The sequence below is a fragment of the Centruroides sculpturatus genome, unplaced genomic scaffold (genome assembly GCF_000671375.1).
Source record: "Centruroides sculpturatus isolate CEXI.00-Female unplaced genomic scaffold, Cexi_2.0 scaffold1036, whole genome shotgun sequence".
Classification (NCBI taxonomy): Eukaryota; Metazoa; Arthropoda; class Arachnida; order Scorpiones; family Buthidae; genus Centruroides; species Centruroides sculpturatus.
Window position 1 is genome coordinate 113,146 of NW_019385233.1, and position 11,150 is coordinate 124,295.

General features: G+C 37.4%; 1 protein-coding gene across 1 annotated transcript; it reads right to left on the reverse strand.

The window, feature by feature from the left end:
- Positions 1–6,646: 6,646 nt before the first annotated feature.
- LOC111636508 (lysozyme C, milk isozyme-like) lies at positions 6,647–8,987 on the reverse strand. The gene is made up of 6 exons (XM_023381785.1): positions 8,876–8,987; positions 8,660–8,800; positions 8,412–8,503; positions 8,216–8,285; positions 8,072–8,147; positions 6,647–7,441 (listed from the first exon to the last, which is right to left on the reverse strand). The coding sequence occupies exons 1-6, from the start codon at positions 8,877–8,879 to the stop codon at positions 7,186–7,188; spliced, it is 639 nt and encodes a 212-aa protein (XP_023237553.1). The 5' UTR covers positions 8,880–8,987; the 3' UTR covers positions 6,647–7,185.
- Positions 8,988–11,150: the final 2,163 nt, after the last annotated feature.

The window sequence follows — 11,150 nt, forward strand, 5'->3', positions numbered from 1 at the left end:
AGTAAACATCTGTAATAATTGTATAAACATTAAACAAAATAAAAAAAATACACAAAGTGATTACAATTTATAAGGTCTGATTTTGAGTGATTTTAAAATACAATCTTACAATGCAATAGAATAATAAGTGTTATGTGTAATAAGACTTACTTATTAAATCTAAAATTTCTAAAAATATATAAAAATTACAATTAAATTTTGGCTGACAATATTTCTATCAGAATGTACATAAATAAAATAAATCAAAGCTACAAAATTGTCTTTGTGTTCCATTTAATGACAAAACAAAGATAATTTTGAGGCTTCGATATATATTTTGATTTAAAACTTAAAATTAACTCATTTGATATGGTGTGCAAAGTTTAAAGAACTGCTTATGAACTTCATCTTTACATATAGTATCAAAAAATCAAAATTGATGAAAACCACTTGTGCATTTTTTACATTTCTACTATACACACCCCATACATTAAGTCAACATTTAACGATAATAGTTTTAATATTCTTATTATCAACAATGCATCTTTATTTAAATTGTGAAAGAAAAACTGCAAGAACTACTTGTCTTTATGTACAAAATACCCTTATCACATGCATTAACCCCTTGTGTTTCTCAAACTTCACCTTCGGTTAGACCTGTTTAATAAATTTTAATGTACCATTTATCTAATTTGCCGTCAATATATTTGCCTAGATCCACAGGAATCCATGGACCACACACCGTTGAGAAACCTGCTATCCGAATTATCTCGACCACCCGGACATCAAAATTTCTACTATTCGGTACTACATACCGTGCAAAAATTTTCAGTGCTTTCGGACGAAGCTTTCGATGATGTCAAATAAAGAAAGCAGTTAAGTATCTCGGAACAGATAGATTTATGGGAGAAGGCAATGCAACACCTGGAAATCTTGCAAGATGGAATGCATCCCAGAAACACTTTCTACAGGAAACTAACTCTATTTAGGCATTAGATTTGTGAAAAAAAATCTGAAAAACTTTATGTGGCCAGCCCATTGGTGAGATGCAAACCTGCAACCAACTACCAGTGTTTTATCCACTAAGACAATGATGGGCCAAGCACATAAGGAAGCCAGTATTAATTACCATTGTCCAGATCCAACTTGTGTTATTTTAAAATTTAAAGTAATTTCACAAAGAATTATAGTGTTTTAATGAAATTATTTAAATTATAAGTGTACGTAATTTTTCTTATTAACTTTAGTTAAAATAATTTAACTTAAATAACATGAAGTGTTTTAGAAGTTAGACAAAATGGTCAAGGTGGGAAAATAATTTCAATAATATGAAAATTTTCCTTTTTACAATATTTTTTGGTGTTCATTACTCAAAGTTCATCTATAACCGAAATTTTTGAACCTTATAAAAATTAATTTTGAGGATGTTGCCATAAGCAAATTTTGTATTTTTGGATGTCAAAATGTCCATTAATTACCGTCTGTGCTAAAAATAAAAATAATCATTTATGGCATCGAATTCAATTTTATTTCTATTAATCGACATATTGCATCGAGTTTATAATTGTATAAGCTATCCTACAATGATGAAAATGTGTGCTTTTAATCTAAAGTATTTATGTTAATTTAACAGTTTGGTGTTGATTGGCAAATTGTATGGTAGGAAAATTAAATCATACTTATATGTATGATTTAATTTGAATTTTTCAAATTATGTAATATCTAGCAGACAAGCCCAGCGATGCTCAGGCAAAAAGTAACACTAGCGAAGATTAAGATTATTACATTTCAGCCAATCTTACCCATTTTCACAGAATGCAAGAATTAAGTCCCCATTTCCAGACTAATTAAAAAATGTTTAGATGGGTCTAAACCTATGTTTGATTTAACACAAAAACACAAAAACTTGCATCTGCACCTGTAAATCTTGCACATTGCTTTCTCTTAACACTTCCATTGTTACTTAACACTTTCATTTTTAACACTTCCATTGTTAAAGCCTTAATCCTGTCACGCTTCCACTATGTACCAAATTTCGACTTTAAACTCCTAACCGTTTGGGCTCTGCACCGATTATCATCATCAACCCGTCTCAATTATATATATAGATAATTATTAATTGGTTCATATATTGTGGTTTAATTTTGCGTGCAATAATTTTTGGGGAAATTTTAAATCCTGAAAATATTCTGCATACATTTTCATAAGTCGCACTTACTAAACCTTTATTGTCCGGTACTTGTAAACTATTCGTAAAAACAAACGTTTTCGGCCTCAGTCGAGGTCTGCTTCAGGTTAAAATAATTGGATTCCATTCTTAGAATGAACATTTAGTTTTAAAATATAATCGAATTCATGCGCGTGTTACGTATTGTCATCGTTTTGTTGTTTTTCATATACGTAACGCCAAGCATAAGAAAGCGTGTTGCCGTCTTTGATGTTTATACATCTCCCCGTCCTGTCGGCTTTGTAGATTTCCAGGGCTTCAAGGGCTCTGATGTGGTCCGTATTAAAAGCTCTATTTATTAATCTGGCTTTTGATACTTCTGCATGAATATCCGGGTGTGTAGTGTGTAGGAACTCTATAACACAATAATAAATTGTTACAGCACCGAGCCAAACATCTGGCAAGATTTTGACTGGAATAACTAACTCTAAATTTCTGGATTCACCAGTTCCTAACAAGAACAATAAATTAATTGTTACTGTTAGTTTGTTAAATGATTTGTTTATAAATTGTTAAATAATTTATTGTTGGATTAAATTGTATACCATAATAATAGCTATCAGCATTTCTATTTTGTAAATTTATATTATTTTTATTAAATACTTTGTTCATAAAAGTATCAACAATTATTATTGAATTAATGTTATTTTAAAAGCATTGGAATAAAAACATTTACTTAGCATTTTACAAATGCAAATTATACTTTTAAATTAGATAACAACAAGAACTATCTAAAGTGCAAAGGCTATCACGATAAACTATCGAGTGGGAAAATAACCAACCTTTGTGCAATGCGAAACGTTTCTCCTAATCAGCAAAGAGTTTCACATCATAGAGGCTATCTGGAAAAAAATCAAATTATTATTTATTTATAATTGAAAGTAAATAGTTATTATAAAAATGACAAGAAAATTCATAAACTAGAAGAAAATATTTAATTTTGAAAATTAAAACACTATTTTGAATATGTCATTGGAAAGAATTCTAGGTCAAATGTACACAAATAATTTAAAAAATAAATTATCCAGCTATTTTTAGTGTCCATCATCAAGTTATACATTTTTCACCCGATAAACAGCTAAATGAAAATAGCTGAAATCATTTTTTAAAACTTTCTTTCTGGATATTACATTCAAATAATGTCAAACCATTAATAAAATTTTTCAGAGATTTAATTACACTACTGCTGTAATAAAATTAAACCATCTGGCATGCTAAAAGTTTACGGAATCTAAACAATCGTAATAAAGATAAATATTTTTATGCAGTTGCTCGACACTTAGACAATAAATAAAATTACTTTAATTTTCTTTTTGCCTTCGACGTTTTATCTCGTCGTCGGAAGAGTCGTCGCCCGGAAAATACGTAAAAAATTTACGAGCGGACCACGGTTCGGACGAATTTTTTGGAAAGCGCATCGAGGACAGCGTATCCATAAGCAAAGTTCCAACGTCCGAACGATAGAGGCATCCCGAATAAAAATTTGTCAAATCTGTGTTTCCGTCCGTCGTACTTACTCCGAACAGCTCTCTCCATAGAAGGAACAGAAAAAAAAGAAAATTAACAGAAAGTGCAGTGAGATATTCCCCTCAATTAGCATTCATACTTTACACAAACTATTTGAATAATGTAAATAATTCTAAAACTGAATTAAATGTAGCATTTCCATTATATTACTTTTTATTTTGGGAGGCAATTTATAAGATATGCATTATCTAAAAATATTTATTCCAGTAATTCAAAAACCGATGCCAATAAAACACTATCGATTTTGATGAAGTTCCAGCCAGTGGATCGGAAAGTTATTTTAATTCATTCACAATCATACTTCACAATTTGAAAATTACTTATATTTTTTACGGAATTTACTATTTAGTTTTAACGAGAGATAAACGACACGGGTTAAAACTGGGTAAATCACGAATTTTAAGTTTTTACTTAGCAGACGAAGAAAAATCTAACCTTTCGACAAAGTCACATATTTACTCCAACTCCACTTTTTGATTATAAATTTTTTCAAAATATACTTTATCGAAATTTGAACGTCGACCGTATCTTTATAAGAAAAGAATTAAGATATAATCCGCCCGGCACCGGTGATGCGGGAAGGGCAGAATTACTTCTCCGGAAACCGAAACCGTCTAAATATCCGGCAAAGGATGCGGAGAGACAAAACTTTCGTCGGGGACCGGGACAGACCTTCCGTTCATCTCGGTCCCTGACAGAAAGTTTTGTCTCTCCGGAATAGACGGTATTTTAAGACGACAGAAGATCCGTCATCTTAAAATACCATCTTTTCTGGTCGGTCGAAGATTAACATTTTTTCACGCGTGCACATTTACAAACACAGTTAGATTCGATTAATTAAGAGTCGGTACTAACCGGTAAGCACAAAATGTCTGTATGCATGTATATATGTAAAAGGTCACTCTAAGTTTCTTTATCCGAATTAAATTGCGTCAGTCACGATCGACGCAGAATTTCCAATAATTAGTCTAATTTTTCAATTCTATTTCCCAAATTCCAGTTTTACGAACGAAGGGCGGTTTTTAACTCGGCCGGTCACGCGTTTCGAAGCGGGACGAAGAGGAGGTCCCCCGAACGCGTACCGAGCTTCACTCCGAATTTTCGACCGCGGACCAAAAACGAGGCAAAAACTAAGGCCGTCGACAAACCGCGGGAATTCGGAACGGACGATTCTCTCTCCGACGCCGACTCGAGAGGACGTCTTCGACATCTTCGACGTTCCGTCGAGACGGACGACGTAAATTTTTAAGTTTTGCCAAACCGTGAAAGCGTCACGACAAAGCAAAGCGATTAGATAACTCTCGTCGTCTATATTTATCTAAGTTTTTTAACGAGCAAATATATAAAAATACATTAAACAAATATGAAAAGTCATCAAAAATGTAATGATAACGTAACTTCCTTCCACATCAAAAATTGTAAAATAAAACAAGGAAGAAAATTAGAAGATCAGAGTTTTTATTAACAGATCGTCATTTCCATTAATTCCGAGTACAAACGTAATTGGAACATTTCATAAATTAGCCCATTTTTTTAATTTCCAAAGCGCAGAACAAAACAGACACACATAGATGCTGGTGTGACAGATGTGCAGGGACCAGATGCGTTAACACGTGTCGTCCAGGAGCTGGAGGGGTGCATCCGCGTTTGTTTTTAATTAAACGAAACACGGATCAATTTACGACCGAGTAATAAAGCGAGTATTAACGTAGGGAGACTCGAATCGCTCCGCGGATCCGATTTTTGATGCCAATTAAATAGCATAAACTCGGAAATTTACAGAAAACGATTTTAATTTAAGCGAAATGTTTGGTAAGGCGTAGAATTACCACTACAACGGTACGTAAATGCGTTACGTCACAGCGGAAACGAAAACGCGATACGGCCGGGAGGACGATAATAGTGTCGATAAGCCTTTATCGCCCGTATTTAATGTTAACGCAACAAGAGAATTCGTCGTTTTATCGGAGAAACCGACGGTTTTCCGGGCCTTCGATTTAACGCCGCCGAAGTAAATTCGTTTCTATAAACCGGCGAAATAATTAGAGGGGAGAAGAAAGGGCGCGACGTCGACGCCCCTTTCTTCCCCGCGTGCAAATTGTGGCCCTACGACGTTCGGCAACGCTTCCGGTCCAGAAAAATCCCGTTCTAGATCGGGTTTACCGGCCTCTTCGGCCACACTCACCGTCCAACGGCGATTCCGGAACGTCTTCCTTTCCTCTCGTCCACCATTTTAAGTCGCAATGACGTCACGTCGGTTCCTCTCTATTAAATTCTTATTAAGTGGCCCGACGAAACGACGGAAAAGGAAATTAAACCACCGGAATTACGTAATTAATTAAATATTAATTAACCAGTTAATAATTTGCCAAAATACGTCGTCTTCGCGCGCTAAAATTTAATATAAATTTTTAAAATCTTTGAGAAGTTTCGATTCCGGTAACGGATGGCGGCTCCGGTAACGAAGACGAATAATCGCATTTACTTTTTTTTCTTTTTTAATATTATTTATTTCTCTTCGCTTCGTTCGCTTATTCGATTTTTTATCTTCGTCGCTCCGGGAAATTCCTCTAAGATAAATTCTAAATTTACTTGCCAAAATCAAAAATAATGATAAATTAACGCGGTGTTTATTAACGCGGAAGTAGATTTTTAAATCTAGACGAGAGATAAAACAATTCGTGCCGATAAACTTTTTATCGTACGATCTTCGCGTTTTAAAATTAATCTTCGGTTTTTGCCTTTTGTTCCTTTTAATCTTTTTACCGATTTAATTTCTGTTGGGATAAATTTAGGCGCCATCTCGTAGTCGTCGTGTCTTTTTTTGTTTTTTGCTTAATTATCTTCATTAATAGTACTCGAAATATCTAACTCGTTTTATTAAAAAAAAACTTTATATGATTTATTTGTATTATCAAATGTAATCAGCACGGCGATAAAAAAGAAATTAAAGCAGACGACAAACGCGAAAACATTTGTGGCGCCCTCTTTCGATCCGTTTAAGATGTAGAAAATTTAAAAATAAAATGGGTTTTAATTTCTCGCCCGTCTTTTTCGAATCTTCGGTAAAAAGTAATTAGTTCTGGAAGTATTTTGTGTAAAAAATATTTTTTATAATTCTTCTCTCGCGTTTTTCCATGCGAGAATCATTTTTCCTATATTCGAATATTTATGGTAACTCGGGTTTCTGCTCTGGATACGACGAAATGTGTGGCCTAAAAATTAGATCGGCGAGGTTCCTTCTTCGTCCATGCGTATTTAAATTCGGCTCTTCGCCCAAAAATACGCGCGGATACTCTTCGTTAATTTGGCGATTAATGTAGCCGAGGGGCAGCGCCAATTCCGATGGGGCAGAAACCAGCCAGTCGAAAGAGTTCAATACTTTATTTTTCGTCCCGATCGACGGATGAGCCATATGTACAAAAAATAAATAATTCGGAAGTGTCGACGGTTCAGTGCTTTCCGGCGAATTTAGAGGCGGAGAAGAAGGGTCTGATCTTGAAGTAAGTGTGGAAGAGGTTGCCTCCGAACCGGAAAGTGGCTTCGGGAACGTTTAGATTTATCTGATAACCCTTGGGACTGTTCTCGACGGCGAATGCTCTGCTCAGAGGCCCGTTAAACAGAAGGCCCTGACGTCTCTTGGGAGACAGTTCGCAGTCCTTCAGGAAGTTGGAGGTGTCGCCCGAACACTTCAGCTTGTGAGCCACCCTGAAAAAAATTGGAATTTAAATCCCGTGGAGCGTAACTTCGTCGGAAGTTTGAGTTCCTCGAGAATTAGCGACGAAATTAAGAATCGGTTCGAATTTCTAAATTTAAGAACTTTTATTTGCTGCAAAGGTTATAAACGTGGCAACGGCCGAATGCCGAAACGCGTCTTTTTTTAAATTCTTTCCCCCCTGTGGGCGCTAAGAGGGCCTCTTTTAGCCAGCCTATTACGGGTTAGGACATTAGGACAGAGCCACAATGGGGCGACCGGGTGGTGAGGGACGGCTCATTTCCCAAAAATTTCTGGAGATTTTTCGATCCCGGAGCGGTGGGCTGGCACTCGGACCGCTCGGCAGTCCGCCCGTTATTAGAGACGTAAAATTCAATAACGGCCAGTGTCCGATAAAGCGATATAATTATAACGAAAAGAGGAAGATAGAAAAATAAAATGACGGTGGTTTTACCATAAAATCCTTCCGAATGTAAACTAAAATTTGTATAACTGGTGGTTAGAATTTGTATTCCGTAAGTCAGGCCGGGTTTAAATTCGCGACCGAGTATGTCGAAGATATTTCGAATACAAGTTTAAATTTCAGGTGACGAAATTTTAGAGTATCTTTCGAAGTATCTTACCAAGCATCGAATCCGTGGCGTCGATACATTTCCGAAACACACTTAATGTCGTCGGCGATGTCGTCGTTCTTCAGCTCTGTAATGACCGGAAGCATCAGTCTCGGAGCGCAAAGGGAAGAGGAAGACCAAGGTAAAAATACTTACTGTCGCAAGATAAATTGCAGACGTTTTGAGAGTTTTTAGAGTTTCCGTTGCACCAATATTTGTCGTTAATCTGAAAAGACACGGAAACGTTAGCGTGGCACCCGGCGGGTGTTTTCTCGCCCGGACGGCTCCAGTTTCCTCCTTTGTTTTCGTCACGAAAGACGGAACAACGATGCAATTAATAACCGCAACTCACCTGGAATAGGCCGTAGTCCGTGCTGCCGTCCCAATTTCCTTTGTGAATGGCCCCCGTGTCGAACGAACTCTCCCAGTAGGCGATGCAAAGCCCTGAAACATCAAATTTCGGTAATGGAGGAATCGCACTTTTTCGAATCCTCTTCGACTTTAACCGAATCGTTAACGCCAACGGACGGACCCGTTGTATTTTTCATTTTTTTTTGTGTGTGTCGGGAATCGCCTTTCCAAACAACGAAGCGTACTTACATTTGGACAAATCCTCTTTGGGAAACTTGAACCTCTCGTGAAGATCTCTGGCCAATTCGCATCTCTCGTACACTTTGCAGTCCACTCCGGCCAAGAAAAAGCAGGTCAAAGCCAGAATCCATCCCGAAATCATGACGATTCCTAACAAAAATAAGGCAAAAAAGTTAATTGGGAGGGACGGTCATCGAGCGATCCGCGGCACTTTCGACGGCGTACCCATCCGAGTTACTCCAAAAATTGCCGTGTCCCGTTCGATTCGAGCGAACAAAACGATTCCCTTCGGTCCAATGTTTACTTCTTTATATAAAGAGTCAGCCGTTACCCGACGCGCTCGAGGAAGTGACCTTACCCCGCTAAAAGACAGCCAATAGGAGAGTTCGTTTCACCCGGACTGGTACTCGTTCTCCAGAATCGAGGTTAGTGAGCTGGGATCAATATCCTGTAATCATTCGCCTCGCCTAGATAACGAGGGTTCAATTAAGGTAATCGAGTGTGAACGAGGGTGTGGGGAGGTGCCGGAGATGACATCGTCGCGAGCCCTGGTGTCTTCCGAGACGTCGAACAGAGTCGTGTCACCCGAGAAAATGAGAAGACTTTTCGGACCGGCGCCGCCGAATTACGCCATTCGGAAAACGGTCGAAGCCGATTTTAGAAATATAAATTCGAAAAAGAAATTTGTGAAAATTGGTTTTAAGGAAAGCGAAGTTCGTGTTTATCGTAGCGAGTTTTTCCCGGGTGTAGAGGAGAAAAAAAATACGGGAGAGCGTTTTTTTCTACCAGAGCACGCAGGGGGAAAACGCGCGCGGAATAAAAGAAAATTAATAAAACTTTTCCGACGACAATCTTCCCTTTATCGAAAGGTAAGTAAACGAGAATTTTGCCTATTTCCAGAACTCTGGACGAACGACCTAGGACAATCGCTAGAGTCGCGAGCGACAAAACTAGGCGACAACCCGCGTCGCTCTCGTTAACTAAATAACTCGCGTAACTTAGATAGAAATCGCCAATCGACGCGTAAATATATGTATTATTAGACCCGACGAAGATTTTTGGAGCATTAAACGCGGCTTATCCACACAACTGAAAAAAATGGAAAGTGGAATTTTATGACGGAATACGAGGAATTTCCGAATGCATATTATATCTATGTTTGACACTATTTACATACAAGTCGTCGGTCATAGCGGGTCAAAGGTCCTACTTAGTCCCGCTCTGTCAAGCGGAATTAAGTAGACCTTTAAGTCTAATATCTCGTTTACCTCATTTTTTGTGGTTCTGGCCAAAGATTCGCCGACTAAAGGCTGCAGAACGTCTATTTTGAATAGGAAATTCTTTAGAATTCGCTTTCTTTCGCACGCTTCTAATAATAATTTATTTTGAGTACCGTTTCCAATAACGAACGAACGCTCGTACTCGACGTCGAATGTTCTAAAAAAATTATCCAAGTTCTCATTTAAAATGTATAAAAGTCATTCGTTTCAAACGTTACAAACAATAGAAAAGTTATATTTAATATTTTCCTCTTCTCCATTTAGAAATGACAAAACGGCAAAAAAAAAAAAAGAATTTAAGACGTATTTACTGACAACACTCGTCACGTGGAACGATTTGGATCGAAAAAAAATGATATTAAAATAAGACAATCGGTGGTTTTATTTATATTATTAAATTTCTATTAATGTCTTTAAATAATCGTATCCTTGTTTTCTTGTTTTGAAGAAGGAAAACGAAGATCCTTTCGCGTTTCTCCTCGTCGTTTTCGGCTTTTACCGCCTAAAAATGGCAGATAGGAATGACGGATTCGTTGGAAAAGAAACGAGCGGCGTTATAAAGGGGGAGCCGTAACCGATTATCTTCGATTCTCGAATAGATGCGATGCATTTTGGAAGCTAAATTTTGTAAGAAATGATTTATCTCTGGGAACTGACGACCGGACGCAGTTGTAGGTCGAAATAGCTGCGAGAAAGTAATAAAAGGGAAAGCTTCCGGCGATCTTCGCTAATTCCCACCCTTAATAGAGGAAAGAGTTCGAATTTCGTACCTTTGTGACAAGCACGAGGCACCCGGCGATTAACTTTTTCTTTATTGGGATTTAATATCGATCTGAGAACTAAAAATAGACTCCAAATTCACTTTCTACCAAAGCGACTCGAGCGAGACTCGTTCTTTTCCTATTATTTGACTGATAAGGAAAGTCGCGAGCGGTGATTCACCACCAAAAAACGACAACAAACGTAGAAATTCCGTTTTTTTCACTCCGCACCCATTGTAAGGATCTCGGCCGTAACCAGTCTCGCCGACGAAAGAAAATACGAAAGGATCTCTCCTCCTCCTCGCCTCTTCCAAAAATCCACTTTAGCCATTTAAGAAAATTTATAAAGCTACTTTTATCGCCGCGTTTCGTCAGCCGGGGTGAAACTACGGTGTGGCGAAGAGTGTAAATTACGAGTCTGCTTTGATCTATTTTAAAGCGACTCGCCACTCCGCAGTC

Bases quoted from the DNA above. Each gene is read 5' to 3' on its own strand.
- LOC111636508 (XM_023381785.1), bottom strand. The intron at 8,504-8,659 runs GTAAGTACGCTT...TTGATGTTTCAG, and splicing joins CAAAGAGGATTTGTCCAAAT to GGCTTTGCATCGCCTACTGG. The intron at 7,442-8,071 runs GTAAGATACTTC...AATTTTTTTCAG, and splicing joins CGCCACGGATTCGATGCTTG to GGTGGCTCACAAGCTGAAGT.